Source organism: Leptonychotes weddellii, chromosome 16, assembly GCF_054177405.1.
Source record: "Leptonychotes weddellii isolate Sample4059 chromosome 16, ASM5417740v2, whole genome shotgun sequence".
NCBI classification, from domain to species: domain Eukaryota; kingdom Metazoa; phylum Chordata; class Mammalia; order Carnivora; family Phocidae; genus Leptonychotes; species Leptonychotes weddellii.
This window is the reverse complement of record NC_138384.1, coordinates 37,053,475-37,073,639: the sequence shown is the minus strand read 5'-3', so window position 1 is coordinate 37,073,639 and position 20,165 is coordinate 37,053,475. Positions and strand designations below refer to the sequence as shown.

General features: G+C 39.4%; 1 protein-coding gene across 3 annotated transcripts in view; it reads right to left on the bottom strand.

Moving 5' to 3' along the window:
- Window positions 1–1,752: 1,752 nt before the first annotated feature.
- The window catches only part of UBA2 (ubiquitin like modifier activating enzyme 2), a 41,476-nt gene continuing 23,063 nt past the window's right edge, over window positions 1,753–20,165 (bottom strand). For 2 of the 3 annotated variants that reach the window (XM_081807485.1, XM_081807486.1), the window contains 8 exons: window positions 19,229–19,395; window positions 17,392–17,485; window positions 17,194–17,306; window positions 14,039–14,194; window positions 12,601–12,697; window positions 8,217–8,322; window positions 6,516–6,652; window positions 3,941–4,973 (listed from right to left, as the gene is read on the bottom strand). In XM_081807485.1, coding sequence (XP_081663611.1) covers window positions 4,792–4,973; window positions 6,516–6,652; window positions 8,217–8,322; window positions 12,601–12,697; window positions 14,039–14,194; window positions 17,194–17,306; window positions 17,392–17,485; window positions 19,229–19,395 — 1,052 coding nt within the window. In that variant the 3' untranslated portion in view covers window positions 3,941–4,791. Of the gene's footprint in view, window positions 3,423–3,940; window positions 4,974–6,515; window positions 6,653–8,216; window positions 8,323–12,600; window positions 12,698–14,038; window positions 14,195–17,193; window positions 17,307–17,391; window positions 17,486–19,228; window positions 19,396–20,165 lie in introns of those variants that run through there. The other variant, XM_081807487.1, reaches the window with a different exon arrangement.

The window sequence follows — 20,165 nt, the reverse complement described above, 5'->3', positions numbered from 1 at the left end:
ACGCAAACTTTGTATGTGGTGATCACCCCAGCGACCTGCAGTTCCATGGGGTGGGACATTCGGGAATCCTCATTTCTACAGCTTTGTTACTACATTTTTGAGCAGGAGGTTGGTGTTCATGACTTTTAGTGCTGCTGGAAGCTGACGCTGGGACTAACTGGGAAGCTGGGAGACACACAGGATCCCCATCCCACCACCTCTTGCTGCCATTGGTAAGAAGTTTCTGTGAACACCAGACCTTAGTGTCTTACTGCTTTCAAAGGTTTCTACCCAGGCTGGCAAGGTTGGCACGGTTTTCTAAGAAGTGTAGTAGCATGGTGCAGAGTAGGGATGCAACACACGTTTACAGAATGAGCGAATGGCAGTGTGCACAATGCCTACATTTTTCTGAGATTGACTGGAGTTGTTTTTTTTTTTTAAGATTTTATTCATTTGAGAGAGACAGAGAGAGCACAAGCAGGGGGAGGGGCAGAGGGAGAAGCAGGCTCCCTGCTGAGCAGAGAGCATGACTTGGGACTTGATCCCAGGACCCTGGATCATGACCTGAGCTGAAGGCAGACACTTAACCATCTGAGCCACCCAGGCGCCGTAGGTGAGATATTTGTAAGTGAAGGGGCAAAGACAAAACTGTCATTGAAAACATTTCTTGTTTTGTCCTGCTCAGCACTTTCTCCTTTCTCTGGATTTCCTCGGGGAGCCATCCCTCCAGTCTTCCTCCATCTGAGCCACCCAGGCGCTCCAGTGGATTTCTAAAGTAAAAGCCTGAGGATCTACTTGGAGTATTTGTACATTCTAGTAAAAATTTTCTAAGTCTTTCCCTATGTAAGTCGTCACTTGTTGCTAAGATTTAAAATTTTTTTTTTTTAAAGATTTTATTTATTTATTTGAGAGAGAATGAGAGAGAGCACATGAGAGGGGGCAGGGCCAGAGGCAGAAGCAGACTCCCTGCCGAGCAGGGAGCCCGAGGCGGGACTCGATCCAGGGACTCCAGGATCATGACCTGAGCCGAAGGCAGTCGCTTAACCAACTGAGCCACCCAGGCGCCCAAAATTTAAAATTTTTTAAAGCTGAGAGACATTTAACAAAACCCTCAAATTGTTATTTTACCAGGAAAACGTTATCTTCGGGATATAGTCAAACTTCAGAGCATCATCATAGTCCTGTAGTTCAACTCAGATGATCTTTTTATTGAGAACAGTTCAAAAATTTCTCAAATGAACTTTTGGCTGGAATTTATTTTAAATTAGATGCAGGGGGGAAAAGTTCCCTGTGTGCAGAATGCAAATAATGTATTCCCAGTATGAAAGGGTCTATAAAAATACTTCTCTAAATATATCCTCCCGCAAATGGTCAAATGGAGATTCCAGGAGGCCTTTACCCCCTCCCCAAGTCACAGTGATTAGAAACATATCATTTTTTCTTCCCTAACTTCTTTGGGTTTTCTTTTACTTACTTTGTAAGTTTCTATTTTCTGTACATTACAAAGGGCTAGTAGGAAGCTTAAATTTGCCAATGTTCCTTGGCCATCCATGGGCAATTTCCAGGAAGAGGAACATCTATTATGAACCAAATGTTTTCTGGAACCTCTAAGTGAACCATTAATCTACTGGGAGCAACTTGGCTCTCTTCTTAGTTTTCTGGAGGCTCAAATGAAAGAATTCTTCCTAAGTCACAGCCTAGCAACAAGGATGAACAAAGCGGACTTCATCAATGTTGGACCCAGGAATCACTGCAACACTTTTCCATGCCAACTTATATTTTTAATCTTTATTGCCTTTCTGATTAAAATCATAAGTATTCATTACAAAACTTGAAAGTCACATAGGCACAGAAGGAAAATACAGACTATATATATATCTCTCTCTCTCCACTTTTATTACGAAAGTTTTCAGAGAAAAGTTGGATAGTACAATGAACGTATATAGGCTCCACCTAGATTTAATAAATGTTATCTTTTTCTTCCTGTATTGTGTATTTTGCTGAGCCATTTAAAAATTGTTATGAAGCTTCATCCCTAATATTCGAAGAATAAAGACACGGGCCTACATAAGTACAGGACATTATCATACCTAAGAAAATACTTCCATTATCACTTTATCCCATTTCCAAATTTCCAATTATCACAAGAATTGCTAGTCATGTATTTTGCACTTGAGTTCAAGAACGTCCCACATTCTGTACTTGTTTCCTCCTTATGTTGTTTAGCTTGTTCCTCTACACCCTCTTTCCTGTCAGCTGGAAGTTGGGTCTAGCTGCTGCATTAGGTTCAGGTGAACAGGTTTTTTTCTGTGCTGTTGTAGTCTTCATATCATCTCACTGGGAAGCACACGTTAAGGTGTCCCTGATACCAGGTTTGAGTATGTGATTACAGCGGGGACAGATCAGTCCATTATCAAAGGTGGTTGTTTTTTCCTTGGTGAGTTATCTGTACAGCAACATTTGAACATTGTAAAGATTGTTCTTCAACAGCCTGTTACTGAAGGTTTTGGCTGACTGATTATACTGATGTCTGCCTGATTGATTACTTACGTGGTCAGGCTCCATATTAAAACACTGAATCCTCTCGTACATGCCAAGTATGCAGACTCATCTTTGGGACAACAGACTAGATAGGTAAGCTTGGGTCAGCAGACTGTTCCCATTAAGGCTGGAAGATGGTTTGTCAGACTGTATTTCAGGGTAGAGCTGCTGGGGAAAGGCCCCTGACGAGCTCTGCGTCTGGCTCCCCAACTGAGAAGACAACTTGCACGGGAAAACCACAAATACCAGGCCACATCTAAAGCGTGTTCATGCTCCAGGGGCGTGCAGGCAGCTTGGATCTGCTTAGTCTACATGGGCAAGACCCATGTATCGGACCTGCCTTGCTGATAAACCCTGATTTTATAAAAACAGGTTGAAAATGGACAAAACCTGCTGGAAAAGGTAGTAATAGAGTTGTTGCAGAGATAAAAACCACTGGTCTGCCAAAACAGAAACCGATCTCTGCAGATCAAACTGGCTCTTACTGCTATTTATGTACAAATGGGAAAAAAATAAAATATACAAAATGCTGGAAACCATTTTGACAATTGAGTCTACAAAGGCAGGGTTAGGTTTTAGGAATGGAATTTCAAAATTGAAACATGATCACCAGTGACCAACCAGTTAACTGAAACATTTCTGAGAGGTGGAATTCCAGAATATTTCACCATTGTCTGTTACACAGTTCTGTAATTTTGAGATTTTTTTTTCTGGAGGAAAATGGAACATCTAAAAATCTAAAGGCAAAGTGAACCTCACGGGCTCATATAGCTGTAGGTGGGGCTTCAGTTTGCCCAGTGCTGTATTGAAGGCTGGAAGTCAGTCCATCCTGCAGGCATCAAGCGGCATGCTCCTGAGGGCTGAGTCTTGTTCAACATTTTTCTGAAGGCTTTGATTACATGCTGAATTTACAAATGATACAAAACAAGGAGCAAGAGTTAATAAGCTAGAAGGCAGAGTAAGAATTATACAAAGTGGAACAAAATTTAATGAGTTAACAATTTGAAATTTAATTGACTGTAGCCACAAAACCACCAAAGGATGAGGTATCAAATGGGGTGGATGGGGGGGGAACAGCTTCAGGGGTGTCTGTTATCTGAAAACTCAAGGCACATCTGTGTGAGGAGAGTACCCTAAGGGCCAAGGCCCTCTGAGGTCCAAGGCGGAGACATGGGTGCTGATCCATCCAGGGCTGGTCTGGCCACTTCTGTAGGCTGGAGTTGGACCCTAAATGGTATACTCAAGAAGGGACTCTGATGAATCGGGGGTGGGGGGTGGGGAGGGGCAACCCAGAGAAGACTGCAGAATAAGGAAGACTCTCCCCTGCTCTGGAATCTCAAATCCAAGGTTCTAAGTTCCTGGGGCTGCGCAAAGATCACTTAATGTTCTCAACAGAAGGCCAGTTGTTTACAATCCAAACTTAAAAAGTAACACTGCCATAAAAGCTTTATTTTAGAAAGTACTTATCTATGGCAAACAGTGGAGATCATTTAACTTTCACATTCATTATGAGTTAACTCTTTAGAAGGAAAGAATTTCTCATGCCTGCAGTAATACATAAACCCAGTAAGGCAGCAGAGACGTGAACTATGCAGGCATGTGTAACAAGTATGCAGATGCCATTTATTTGGTCCATAAGTACAGTATAGTCGTATTTGAGTTCTACAAAACATCAAATATAAATAACCTGAAACTGTAACAATACACAAAAACTGGCTTCTTACACAGACATACCAGGCAGTACAAGCTGAAAACTTGAGTAAATTAACATTGTTTTACATTAATATACATAGTGCCAGTTAACATTTAAAAACACATTTCAATGCATAGCACTTGATACTTCTTTGAATCTGTTTCAGTCAGTTAAGAGTATGAAAATGGTTAGATCTAGGCTAAAAATAATTCTTCTTCTAACCAAAAATAAAGGCATAATATTTATAACCAGGTATCAACTTTACTAAACGACAATATTTTAAAACTGTTAAATGATACCTAAGGGTATTTACATTAAAAAGGCAACATGCATCGTGTTGTTTCATCTCATGACTGGTTATGCACACACTTTGTTCAAAGGGCTTTAAAACTATATTCCTACTTTCAATACAGCATACTGCAGTGTTTCTAATTGTTCTAGCAAAATGAATGCTTGCTTTCAAAGGGAGCAGAATCATCTTCAAGTCACTGGTGTCAATTTTTTCCCTTTGGAACAAAGAACATAACAAATAACCTGGTTCTGCCCAGTAAGAGGGTTCTGTTTAGAAGCATTTCTGTTCAATCTAATGCTATAACATCATCAAGCTCTTCTGTCTGTTCTGTGCGGGACCTCTTTGCACTGACATTCTCTTTCTCATCTAATTTCCTCTTGCGACTTCTCTCTTCTTCATTGATGTCAGCATTATTTGAAGGACCTTCTTCATCTGAATCAACTATGAGCACATCATCTTGCTCTTGTGCTTATTTCAGGAAAAAAGGAAAAAATGGTTACAAGTGTGGGAGTTATGAGTGATTTACTAATATTTTATGAAAGTGAAAAGCTGGCATTTCTAATATACACCAAACTTAAGAATGGTAGGCTACCGTTAGGGAACCTTCACTTTATACATGACACATTTCTGTACTGTTTTAATGTTTTCTGTAACAAGCACCGATTTGTTTTCTAATCTTAACAAAAAATTGTAACAAGCATTATAGAACTCAAATTATTATAGCTCCTTGTTGCTATTTCTCCAACAGAAAAGGGGAGGGTGCATATCCTAATACTGGTAGTGGCAGTAATAGTAATAAAATAACAACAACAACAACATATATATAGCACTTACAATGTGCCAGGAACTGTTCTGAGCACTTTGCATATAACAACTCATTTAATCATCACAACAACCCTATAAAGAAGATAACATTATTATCCGTTTTCCAGAAAAGGAAACTGACGTACAGAGATTGACTTGCCCAAGGTCACACAATAGCAGAGGATGAGGCCAGGATTCAAATCCACGCAGTGGGCTCTACCGTGCATGCTCATAACCTTACACCACAGCTGGTTTCGTGTGCCACCCCCAACCCACCCTCCACCTCCGCGCCAAAGCAAAGGCAGAGTACCTACCTATCTTACTCGTTGCTATTGCCTCCCAAACCGACCCACAGTAAGGGATCAATCAATTCACATTTCAAATTATGGTTTCTGAAAAACTACCACAGTCCCTTCCTCACAGGAAAATGATAGACTTTTCTATTTTTGGAGAGGGAAAAAGGTCATGACCCCATGGCTCATAGGTGGACCACACTCTAGCTAGTCTCAAAGTCCATCTTTAAAATTCTCAGAGAACGTAAGAACCAAGAACAACCATATTCCAAAGAACACCAAAGACACAGGGTTAAAGAAATGGAAACAAATAAGTAAAAAAAGTTGGTAACTTTTAGTTTCCTGAGTAAAGAATGAAGGGAGGGGGGCTGTTGTGGGATGTGGGTAGGTAGGAAACATCCAAATCTGAGCACACAGTAAAGCACCAAGCACTAGTACTGAAAACCCAGGGAAACAGAGCCTCTGATGCACTTTACCAAAGTCATAATGGTTCTGAGAGACTGTGAAATGCTAAAAATCCTATACTTACAGCATCTGTTCACTCAAAATAGTCAGATGCATTGATTTGTTTCCCCTAAATAAAACAGGTACCCAAAATCCAAAACTACTACTACAAAGGATGAAGTATCTTCATGCACTAGTAAATTCACGGACATTTCCAGTTGTAAAAACCCACTAACAAAAAAGAACAGTTCCTATTTTCCATAAGAATTTCCCCTAGTCTTTAATGTCTTCATTGGTTCATATATTCAGAGCTCCATTAAAACAATCAACGCCAAATCAGTACACACCTCTAACAGTCCTATGGATTTCTGTTTTATGGTCAAATTCATAAAATAATCACAGTTCGTTTCTATATAATGGCCTGCTTGGTGGATAATTAAAGTGCTGGCTGGCTGGGGCCATGACTCACCAGTGGATGTGGAAGGCTGAGCTCCATCGTCACTGCCATTGGTTATGCTTTTGGCAGCATCTTCGGCTTGTTTGGGCCCCACTTTTTCTGGGGCATCACCAACAACTTCAAATTCAACATCCTTCCCTAGGTCCTCACTGTAAAAGAACAACACACTGTAAAACTGGGCCACCACGACTACTGACAAAAGCAAAGGAACAACAGAGACACTGCTCCTCAAAGCTCTAAGTGCAAGTACGATGTACACACCAAATAGATCCTGATTTTCAAAGAGCTAATAAAACCAAAAATAAGACTGCACATAACAAATTTTTGGGATAATTCAAATTGTCAATACCAATGCCCCTTCAAATCAAGGAAAAGGTCTTTAAAAAATATTAACACAACTTTTACTGCTAGAGCAGAAAATGGAGTTCAAAACTCTATGGCCCAAACTAGCTCTTAGGCATTATTTCTTCAGCTACCATGTTTAAAGATTTACACACTCTACTCTGCTCTTGACCAGAGCCATTTGGTGTTTTAGGAATAGGGGGGTTACATGGGCTCTGGGTTTCCCATCTTTACCAGCAGCACCCTGCTTCGGTAATGAGTTCCCAAAAACATGTATGAAAGTTTAATGCATGAAAGTCAAGCAAAAGACTTACATGTTATAAGGGGGGGTTCTGTTCCCAGAGAGCTAAAAAATATGATAAAAAAAACCCTAATTATGCCTCCTCTTTAGACACCATCTGATATATTTCCATTTTATTGTACATGTCCTTCCGTTGTTTTTTCTTGTATAACTGAACACAAGCACACCACCGGCATCCAATGGTGTCTGAGGCTAGAGATCACTCCCTAGCAATATCTATCTTAGACTCAACTGTCTACCTTTGTGAAAGTTGTACTTATTACTACTAACTCACATTCAGTTTTTCCTGTCATTTTACGCTTTTTATAAACCAAACAAGTACATAAAATGTGATATTCTCCAAACAACTACACAAGCTTGAAGTTCATAGAGAGATGGCAATATTGGCAAAACAACTGGATGCAGATGGCAACCCCCTTCATGTTTGTTAGATGGTGCCCAAAAGTCTAAGTCACTGTGTAGTTTGGGTCTATCAATGGGAGCACACACAAAAATGCACCTTATTCAACAGCTAACCATACCAAAGTGGAGGACCATCTCATTCTAATTGTTACATATACGCAAATATTCTGTAATGCAAGCACATGAATGCTTTTTATAAAAATAGCAGGACATTAAATTGAAAAGAAAAAAATACATGATTCAAAATTCTCTATAGGATAATTTTTAAATGTCTTGTTATTGTTATACACCACAAATGAAATATCTGTCTAATGGGAGGAAGATTTCTTCTAATGAATCTTTAAAATAATAGAAGTTTTTATTTTAGTTCAATTATCAAAATGAATTCACTTCTGATTCAAATGTCTGGATTTCTACCTTTTCTAGATCTTTCTGATTAGACACTATGATGACTTACCCTTAAATATTTTTTGCCTATCCCTTTTGTTTTTGAATTCCCAAATTCTTCTGTAGGTCAAGCGTCAGGGAACTTAGTAGCCAACTCAAGCAAATATACTGCATGGTTTCAAACGAACAGTAGGGCTTAAGGGTAAGAAAACATTTTTTCTTCACTTTAAAGTTTTTATATTCAAATAATTTCTTACACTTAAAATATTAATAGTTCCTACCTATGAAGGATGTTGATCAATAAAGTGTAGTCCTGAAGGAAGTCATCTGCTTGAAGCCGGCTGCCATTTCTAATTCCAAATTCTGACAGCTTTTTGTGATTATTAGCTAAGAAATTGGAAAGGAATTTAGATACTTCAGTTATATATTCCACTGGAGCAATCCTATTAATTTAAAAAAGATTAAACCCCTACTATGAGCTGAATTCTGTTGCCCCCTAAAATTCCTATGTTGGGAGTCCTAACCCCAGCATCTCAGAACGTGACTGTATTTGGATAGTGCTTTTTAAAGAGCTGAGTAAGTTGTAATGAGGCTGTTAGGGTGGGCCCTAATCCAACCTAACCAGAATCCTTGTAAGAAGTCCCTCAAGAGAAACCAAACCTGTGGACATTTTGATTTTAACGACCTGTAGCCTCCAGAATTATGAGAAAATAAATTTGTTATTTAAGTCACCCTGTCTGTGTATTTTGGAATGGTGACTCTACCAAACTAATGCACTAAAATATTAGGCACTTAGAAATTCAGCCCTGAATGAAGAATACTCCAACTATTAAAACTGCTTAAAAAGAACCAAACCGTGTGGAGTTCTGACAACATTCTCCCATTCAAACCAAATTAATCTGGAATCCTGGAGGAGTTGGAAGACAACTTTTAGAGTTGTTCAAAATATATTCTACTTGCAAAGAGGTTATCCATGACAACTCCAACAAACTACTTTTCAGCAAATTCTATAATTCAGAAAATGAGAAAACTTTGTTGATTTGAATGGATTTTCCATTTTTCAACATTTCTCAATGACGAGCCTACGGGACCTCCCCTATCACTCCAATCTAGTTTTAGCTTCTACACGTCATTTCTGCACAGTGCCTAATACCCACAGCATTTAATAAATCTTTGCTATAGGGACGCCTGGGTGGCTCAGTCGGTTAAGCGGCTGCCTTCGGCTCAGGTCATGATCCCAGGTCCTGGGATCGAGTCCCACATCAGGCTCCTTGCTCGTCGGGGAGCCTGCTTCTCCCTCTGCCTGCCTCTCCCCCTGCTTGTGTTCTGTCTCTCTCTCTCTGACAAATAAATAAATAAATAAATAAATCTTTAAAAAAAAAAAATAAAATAAAAAAAAAAAAAAATAAAAAATAAATCTTTGCTACATGGATTATAAATATTCCAATGAAGAACAATTCCTCCAATCAAACTTTTGATGTCACCACCTCCTCCTATTTCTGAGTCTTTCTGCCTTAATTACCCTTTCTCTCCTGCACGTTCAAATGCTCTTCTCTCGACCTGTAAAAGCACTCAAGTATCACTTACAAAACTGCTTCCTCACTTTGCTCCCAATTTCACCCCCTCTTCACGACAGACTGCGCTTTATTGAGTATTTGCTCCATGAGGGGCACAGAGTGTATAGAACCTGTTGACCTATGTAGTGCCTGGCACATACTAAGTAAACTGTATTTTAAATTCTAGTTATCATTAAATTTACGTGATTTTTCTATATGATCTAGTAATCTTTTTCTTTGTTGGTTTTTATAATTTCTTTTGTCGCTTATAAGGAAAATGCTTAGAAAGGATCCTCCCTCCTTGAACCTGAAACCCAGAAACTACTGACAGTTTCTAATTCTTTTTTTTTTTTTTTTTAAAGATTTATTTATTTATTTGAGAAAGCGAGAATGAAAGAGAGTACATGAGAGGGGGGAGGGTCAGAGGGAGAAGCAGGCTCCTCCCTGAGCAGGGAGCCCGATGCGGGACTTGATCCCGGGACTCCAGGATCATGACCTGAGCTGAAGGCAGTCGCTTAACCAACTGAGCCACCCAGGCGCCCCAGTTTCTAATTCTTTTATAGATTTTTTTTTAATTTTATTATGTTATGTTAGTCACCATACAATACATCATTGGTTTTTGATGTAGTGATCCACGATCCATTGTTTTTGTGTAACACCCAGTGCTCCATGCAGTACGTGCCCTCCTTAATACCCATCACCGGGCTAACCAATCCCCCCTACTCCCCCTTCCCGATTTTTTTTTTTTTTTTAAGTAAACTCTATGCCCAATGTGGAGCTCCAACTCATGACCTGGAAATCGGGAGCCGCATGCTCTACTGACTGAGCCACGGGGATGCCCCTGCAGGTTTCTTATTTTAACTTTTTAATCTACCTGGAATGCCTTCAGAGAATTATAATTCCTACCCACACTTCCATCCTCAAGTCCTTTCTCACATTCTCCACTCACTACAAACTCCTCAAACCCAACATGTTTGAAAAAAAATAGTTACTGTGCATTCATTCTATCCTCGTCAATTAGCACCATCTCTAAAGCCAGAGTCATGGCGGCAGTCCTGTATCAGCCTAACAATGCCACTTTTCCTCACCTGGCCCCTGAACTCTGACTCCAGATCTCAACCATGACATCTGCTACTGCCTCAGTAAAAATCCCTCGTTACCTTCATTTTTTCCTCCCTAAATAGCTCCCCGCTTCCTCTTTCACATGCCTAACCCCCTGCCCCCGGCAGACAATGCTACAAGTTAATATATTACTTCCCTGCTTAGAAGCCTTGGTGGTAGCAGGGCACTGGGGGAAGAGGATGACCAACACATGTCACGTGTACGCCACAGAAAGCCCTCTAGCTGTGCCACCACCGCTAACCCGCAGCACCCCACTTTCCACTGAAACAAATAACTGGCCATTCCAAAAGCCGTTTACGTTTGTAAAGGCTGCTGACTCTGTGCAAGTGCAGATACTTCCTTCTCTGCCCAGAGGGCCTTTACATCTTTAGGAACTGGCCCAGGAGTCCTTTCTCCCGTGACCCTCCTCTCTTTACAAGGCTCTAATTCTTACCTTATACGTCTGTTCCTACAGTTATTTCTTAGATTGTACTAAATCCACTTGTTCATCATTTCTCCTCTCCTTCCAGGCTCTAAAGTACTTCAAGACAGGGACCACTGCCTTATTCATTCTTGAATTATAAACACCTAGGACTACACCTATAACACAGAAGGACTCTAAACATATTTGAATAAATGCTAGCCCCCTCAGTAGCACGTGTATTTTGTGGAAAAGGGCCAGAGATTTAAGCCACAGAGATTCTTGACCTGTTTCCATTTTTAAAGTCCTAGCATTTGAAAGAGCTGGCCAGAACCACAGAACCAAGGAGAGAATGTATAGTCATGGATAAACTTTCTCTGTGTGTATGAAGACAGCTGGCTAAAATGGGGCTTAAATATTCAACTAGATTTCTTAAAATAGACTACTACCTATCCAAAACACGGCCTCGAATTACTCATGACCTAGTATCTCAAACATTTTCTTGACAAAATCTACAGTCAAGAATCCTGACACTAGGTTTTAATGTAAAGGCTTGACATTTGAATAACCTCATTAGGATATGGCAAAGTGTCCTGAATAAATGACCAATGAACAAATGTGTGAATAAATACATCATGTACTTGGGGAAAACTGCCCCCAGGTTTTTCAAGTAATGGTACACTGACAAAATTGGGGATGTGGAGAAATCAACTAAAACAGTAGCCCAAAGAGATGAGCTGCCAAAGTGACCAAAGAGGTATGGGAACGTAGACTAGTGCAGTCTGAAGGGGACATAACCATAACTAATTCTAAGAAAGCTGAAAAAGAATCAAATGCATCATACTTTTTACACTAAATGCATTAAGGGATGACTTGCTTGCATTTTTAAAAAAAGATTTATTTATTTTAGAGAGAGAGTGCCCAAGTGGGAGGGGCAGAGGGAGAGGGAGAGAGAGAATCCCAAGCAGACTCTGTGCTGAGCACACAGACCAACACGGAGCTCAATCCCACAACCCCGAGATCATGACCCGAGCCAAAACCAAGAGTTGGACGCTTAACCAACTGTACCGCCCAAGTGCCCTGACCTGCTTAAACTTTTGAAAAGGAAAGCCTAGAAAACCAAAAGTGGGCACTGATTTTCAGCATTACTTTCTGCTCTATAATGGGCTATCAAGGCTTCTTTCTCTACTCTTGGACAAAACACCTAATAGCCTTAAATTACCCTTCCTACCGTAACAGCCAGAGCAATCTTCTCATTACTAATTCAGCTCCCAGGATCCATGATACAGGCAAGGTGGTTCCTTGTTAGTGAACAAGAGCATCATGGTCACTGTAAACCTGACTATGCACTGGGTTCTTGAGAAACAGTCCCTGAGATACCCTGACAACACGGGAGTCCCCAGACCTGGAATTGCAGTGATCCCAGCAAGGCAGTGCCACCTAGGGAGAGCACTTCCATGACCAAATATTGCCCCATCAGCTGTGATACTGAGTAACATGTATAGTAAATGGACAAACTAATGTTACTTTTTCATGTATACAGTTTCCACCCAAATGAGGGGAGTGAATAAATGCAATGTATGATACCTTCTGTCTCTCCCTCTTCTGAAGATATTAGGATTGTTCCTTTCCCATCTTCAATTTGGACATCTGGTGCTACCATAGCAAATTTTTCTTTCACTATCTATAAGAAAAAAAGATACAAAATATTAATTTATATATAGCTAAAGACCATAAAAAAACTTAAGACATTTTTTCCATAAAGGCTCTTACTTTCCCCTTCCATTGGAAAGGGGCAAAGTCGTTCGTCAAGATACCTCAGGGCATGAAGGAAAGCACTGGAAATTCACCCAATTACTCCATGCCCATGTTGACCACTGATGAAGTTCAGATAAAACTTCCTCCAAATGGGAGACTGCGAACTCTTGATTGGCTTAGTATTTTTTCTTCCCTACAGATGAGGTACTGAGCTAGACACTTGGCATATTTCATCTTAGTCTCTACGCCAATCCTCTATTTGCAGATGTTTTATAGATGGAAAATTTCTCATTAAAACTGATTCTTGGATAGTCTTCCTCTTCCCAAGTTCCAACTCTCTTTAAATTCCAAGATGGATCAGGAGTGATGATAATCTGTCAAATCCTAGCTGCTCTTAAAAATAACAGGAATTCTCTAAAGGTCTGATTATCCCACAAATAGCTGGCTTGCTTTAAGCTCAAGAATGACTACATACCAACTATAATTATTTCCTAAGAAAGCGGGGGGGGGCAATCACCCTCTGCTGGCCAGTTTACCAAATCCTGCTGCTTCTCCATCAAAACATAAGCTCAAACCAATCTGCCCTATGCAATCAGTTCTGGGAGAAAGGCTATTCCCTCTCAAGCAGTCTAGGCAGCAAGGGCCTATCGCCCCCATGTCATATAAATATGAAACATGATGATGGGGATTATCAGAGAGCAATCTGAAATGATCCCAAAAGTGGGAAGTGGCACCCATTTAGGCCATTTATAGAGAAACTAATCTAGCCAACTTAGAAGGAACCTAAGGATTAGACCACATCCTAAACTTCCATTTCCTTCACTCCAGAGCTCTACTACTGGTGAATCCAGATACCCAAACGCAACATTTCATAAAAGGCCAACTTAACACACCACAATCAGGGATATCGCCTGTCAGGAAACACAGAATTTACACACTATCTGGGAACAAAGTGTCTCTTGCTTGCCAAGAAACTGTATCACCTCTGTACCACCTGTGGTGCATATTCCATCCAAATTCATCTATTCCTTTCTGGGATGTGAGGCACATACTCTGGAACCTCAGACCAAAAAATCCAGTAGCAACCCAGATAGTAAAGTAACGTAGAATATTAGAGCAACACACCTTAGTAGTCAGAATCTTTCAGAATAATTATGTGGCTTTTAGTTTGTTATCACACTATCAAGCAGAAGGGAACCTAGGTTTCCTGTTTTTAGAAGAGGAAAATGAACAAACCTTGTGGAAGAGAACCAACCCCTGCACTTACCTTATCCTGTAATGTGAGAACAGTCACTTTGTGGACATTCAGCCGAACAGTCACCTCTGGCTTGCTGGCACATACGTAACAATTAGGGTTAGGACGATCCAGTGCACAAGGCACAAGAAGCTTCTTTCTTGGGTTTGGTTGTTTATTCAAAAAAATCTTTGGAGGAGAAAAAATACAAGCAGAAACCACAAATCAGAGTTACAATACCACACAACCTGAAGTCTACCATCTTGTTTACTGTACAGCCAATAAAAAAATAAGTATTCCCTTCCAGATGGGAAAAAACATAAGGAAAATCATGGCCTTTTTAATAAGAGACTGATTTTTCAACTTTCTTTTCCAATTAGCTACCATGTGAAAGGCTGTGCTTACTGAAAAGAAATCTTGTACTAACGACTCTAAACTATTCTGCAAACTAATTTACAAAAGTAAAGGCCTAGCTGTACTCATCCCTGGTATCATTAAAACAGCTTTTGGGTGTCTTCCCAATTAAGGTTGTTCTTATCAATTTTAAGCCAACTTCTCAACAGCAATACACTTATTTCTCCAATTAATGGTAACGCTTTCACAGATGTATGGAACCAATGTGCTGCCTTTCTTTTCAAGTTGTCTGTGATGATTACGATATTAACGTTTATATAATTATGAGAAAAAATAATGTACTTCAGGCAATATTAGCACCTATTTACCATTTCCCTAGTACCCAAACAAAAAATAAAAGCCAATGCAAATTTTTAAAATTGCACTAGAAAAAAAATGCATTGAAATTTAAAAAGGCCCCAACCTTGTATTTCTACAGAGTTTGGTGAACACTAGTAAGATTAATACAAACAAATGTCAGATGAACACTGGACGCAGATATACAAATTCTCATTTCTTGATGACCATGTTAAGTGTGGCACCTGCTAAGATGACTTAATTCTAAAGAGGAACCCCATGGATTCCCCAACTTTAACAAAGTCAATCCTGTGAGAGGCAGTAAGTGCTGGGAGGAGGACTCCTGTAACAATAGTACTGCTAGCAGTTAATCACTGTACTGGCAGGGCCAGAGGCACGGTCCAATGGGAGAACAGATTTGATTGATCTTAGGCTTCCCTGGGAAGGTAACTGTGCTAAGGGAAATCAACAGTCAGGAAAACAAATGCTAACACCATTAACATACAGGCTAACACTATTACTCTGTCCTAAAATTCACTTTGTAAGTGTGAACCAAAAAATCCAGACATAAACATCATTAACCCAAGAGAGGGACAAAGCTAAGTAAGCAAAGAAACAAGAAGGATATTATAGGGAACAGTAGACATTTTAATAAATTCGACGACAGACTGGCAGTAATTCTATAGTCCTTCACTCCAAAATTTCATGAAAACAATAAAAAGTTTGTTTTTTAAAGGAGGCTCCACACCCAGCATGAAGCCCAGCGTGGGGCTTGAACTCATGACCCTGAGATCAACACCTGAGCTGAGATCAAGAGTCAGACACTTAAATCGAATGAGCCACCCAAGTGGTGTTAGTTTTAAAAGATAAACCTAGTCCAAATCTCACGCAACATAGGAACTCTTTAACAGGAGACTCTTGCGTAGAGCAAGGATCTAGAAGGGGAGGTGAATTAAGAAGAAAAATATCTTTCCCACAAAAATAGCAAGAAAAATTATCTTGGCCTTGGTGCTTAGGGGAAGTGGGGGGGGAGGGAACGGCACATATCTTCCTTCATATTTCATTACAGCAGGACAGGGCTCATGCGGATTTACTGTCAGACATAGGAGTTGAAAAACTAAAGCTAAGAATTTAAAAGTAGTCCTGAATTGGTAAGATGCCAGGCACCCAGATCAAATCCTCTTTGAAGAAGTACACCTTCAATAAGTCCTTCAGAGTTACCAGACACAGGGGTGCCTGGGTGGCTTAGTGGGTTGAGCATCTGCCTTTGACTCAGGTCCTATGATCTCGAGATCCTGGGATTAAGCCCCATGTTGGGCTCCCTGCTCAGTGGGGAGTCTGCTTCTCCCTCTCCCCTGCACCATGCTCTCCCTCGAATAAATATATATTTTTTAAAGATTTATATTTTATTTGACAGAGCACAAGTAGGCAGAGCGGCAGGCAGAGGGAGAAGCAGACTCTCTGCTGAGCAGGGAGCCCGATGTGGGGCTCAATCCCAGGACCCTGGGATCATGACCTGAGCTGAAGGCAGCTGCTTAACCGACTGAGCCACTCAAGTGCCCCATAAATAACATCTTAAAAAAAAAAAAAAATTATCAGACACAATTTTAACAAACACTAATTCAAAAAAAAAAAAAAATCATAAGCCAACCAAATACTGTGAAATCTAGCAGAAATGATAGTAGACTCACCCATAAAGAGTTCAGACACTGACATTATCAAAGAACATAAACTAGGTTTAAAACAAAAAAGGAGACTAAAAAGCATGAACAAAGGAGAGGACTATAAAATGACAAAGCAAAATTTAATAAAACTACAGGGAACTTTTAGAATTGAAAAAAACGTAATAGAAGGAACCGAACAGGGGTGCCTGGGTGTCTCAGTCGTTAAGCATCTGCCTTCGGCTCAGGTCATGATCTCAGGGTTCTGGGATCGAGCCCCACATCGGGCTCCCTGCTCAGCGGAGAGTCTGCTTCTTCCTCTCCCACTCCCCCTGCTTATGTTCCCTCTCTCGCTGTGTCTCTCTCTGTCAAATAAATAAATAAAATCTTAAAAAAAAAAAAAGGAACCACACAATTAGTCCCTCTAAGAATTCAGTAAAACTGCAACTATTAGAAGCAAACTAGCTTCTGCTTCCATTTCAGACAGAAATAAGAGAAGGAAGTGTTTTCCTTTTTGCTATAATTTCCAGGAAGCTTACTTACACATAAACTCACAAGGTAAGTGGAACATGGTTTTTCCACTGCTTTAATCAATTTTATTGTTTTAATTTTTTAAATGATCTGTTTAATGTGCTTTTTATAAGTTACTTTTTTCCCCCTAAAGTACAGACTATACTATTAAAAAGAGATTGGACGGGGGCGCTTAGCTGGCTCAGGTGGCAGAGCATGTGACTCTTGACCTCAGGGTTGAGAGTTCAAGCCCCACACTGAGCACAGAACTTACTTAAAAAAAAAAGAGAGAGAGGTTACATAAAGAATGCAAATAGAAATACTCACTGTTCTACACTGGTCTATTTTTCCTGATAAAATCTTCAATCCTTCCAATACTATTAACCCAGCAATCACTGCATTAGTAGTAGCGATAGCAGGAATAATGTTCCCTGCCATTGCTGAAAAACAAAGATGAATATGGTTAACTGTGAAAAAAGAGTAACAGAATTTTAGGTAATACAACTAAAGTATAACATAACTTACATTTTATATCAAATCTGCTCTTCATATTCATACTGAAAATATGCATCCTGAGGTTCGCAGCAGAGGTGACAAAATCCATTGCAGATGGGTCATCCTGCCAATATTTTAAACAATTTATTAAGTCTTCCCACAAACTTACTAATTTGGTTGGTATCACCTTCAAAACAGTACTTTCACACGTCTTGTAACACTGTAGACAGTCAACTAGAACAAGAGATGGCCTTGAGGAAGAAGCTAGGGTCTCATTATCAGATTCTTGGATCCAGGAATATAGCCTGACAAGAATGCTAAGACCCACCAGGTCTTAGCAGACACAGCAGACACTAAGTGTATAGACCGCAACACCAATTCCATTCACTGATGGTGGCAACCCTCTCCTAGCCTGATGGCAGTCTGTAATGAAAGGTTGTTTGGTAACAGCAAAGAGATAAGGGCTTTTTAGAGAAAAGGGCTTCATTAAAGACTCAAACGTCTGGACTACACCTTTCGGTTTTCCTTCTCCAAACTCCCTTCATATACACCAGTCTCCTGCATTTGCAGTTTCTTTTCACATATGGCAATATAACAAAAGTTTTCCCTTGACAATTTATATTCTTCCTGAGATTGTATCTTGGTCACTTTAGATTTCAGCAAGATTTTCTGCTTCACTGAGAACATACTGTCCCAGCCTATAATTCAGAAGCACCAAAGTACAGAAGAGAAAGCACTGACAGGATGTGCGTTCTCTATTTATTGGCTGGCTGGTTAACCTCAGGCAAATGAAATTCCTTAAATCTGTAATTCCTTAAGTAGGGAAAATTATATAAATATTTTATGAGGTTGTGATGAGGATCAAGTATGAATATTTAATAGTACCCAACAGTGTACATTAGGTACTTCCCTAGACAACTGGTTCACCATATCCATTAGGTGTAGATTTTAATCAGAGGGTAACAACTCCCAGTTTCAGTTTCATTATCTAGCCCCTGTGTATGGATGAAAACGTCCCAAATCACTATTAGAACACCAACAATGAAAATATGTATTTATTAAATAGGTTAATCTTTATACATAAACCAAAAGAATAAGGTTTACAAGAATCCCCAAAATATGAACTTACTAACTCTATTTTGGATGTCTAATTCAATCACAGTTTCAAAATTTGCACAAAATTATCATCTCAGCTTAGTAAAACTGACCAAACCTTTCCCCTTACAACTCACGGCAAATCTCTACCATCACTGAAACATATAAACTTTAACACAGCTAAATCACTTGTAGATGTAGAAAACACTGATTACAATTAAAAATCAGATTAACTCATTAAATTTCAAAATGACATCTAACCACAAAATACTATTAAATATTATTTTAACTTGGTAAGAATAACTACATTTAATTTTTGTATTTAGAGGTCTCAGACCTTTCACTATTTCAATAGAAAGGCAATTTTATTACTTTCAAGGTTATTTAGGCTCATGAGCTGTTGTCTCCAAAAGGATTTTATGACTTCTATTAACAAATCTGTATTACACAAGAAAGTTTTTAAGTCAGTGAAACATTTTACTTCAATAAATTCACATTATTTCTCCAGTCCAATTATGTTCTCAAAACATAATTATAAACCACAAATCCATAACCAGAATCTGAAATCAAGTTCTGTATTACTTGAATTCACGTAGAGAAAATTCATAGTTCAATGTAGTAATTAGAAATGAAAACATCCAAGCAAACTCAACATTATGTCCTCAAATTCTGGTAGAATAAATGATATCCAAAAAATTACTAGTTTCTGGTTACAGTTCAAGAACAAAAATATGCATGTGATATAGAATTGCCACATATTTTCAAAACGAACCTTGTCCCATATGAGCTCAGCTCCATCCCCTTTTTCTGCTAAATGAACTCTCAAAGTCTCAATGCTCTTTGAAAAAAGACATGCATAGCTCTTTACATCTAGAACTTGCTGGTCTTTCAGACCTAACTGCGGTTCATTTTGTTGATCTGATGCATTGGTTTCTTCTCCTAAGGGAAAAAACATTAGAAATTTCACTATTAAACATCATCCCTCTATTTTATTTAAAAATTCAATGCTTGACCAATAAGAAAATCAAAATGAAACAAATTCCATTAAGATAATTATTAGGATAGTACAAATATTTGTGCAAGAAAATGGCTAATAGGAACCTCATAAAATCACTAGAGAATTCAAAGATACAATGTCAATAAGATAAACATTATGCCCAGCACACAGTTAGCACTCAGTAAGTGGAAGATATCAGAAGTATATATTTTTTTTTTTTGAAGATTTTATTTATTTGACAGAGAGAGACACAGCGAGAGAGGGAACACAAGCAGGGGGGAGTGGGAGAGGGAGAAGCAGGCTCCCCACTGAGCAGGGAGCCCGACGTGGGGCTTGATACCAGGACCCTAGGATCACGACCTGAGCTGAAGGCAGACGCTTAACGACTGAGCCACCCAGGCGCCCTATCAGAAGCATACTTAAATTTAGTCTGTAAAACCCAGCAATTGCACTACTGGGTATTTACCCCAAAGATACAAATGTAGTGATCCGAAGGGGTACGTGCACCCCAATGTTTATAGCAGCCATGTCCACAATAGCCAAACTATGGAAAGAGCCAAGATGTCCATCAATAGATGAATGGATAAAGAAAATGTGGTGTGTGTATATATATACACACACACACACACACACACACACACACAAAATGGAATATTATGCAGCCAGCAACAAAACAACAAAAAACCAAAATCTTTCAACGACGTGGATGGAA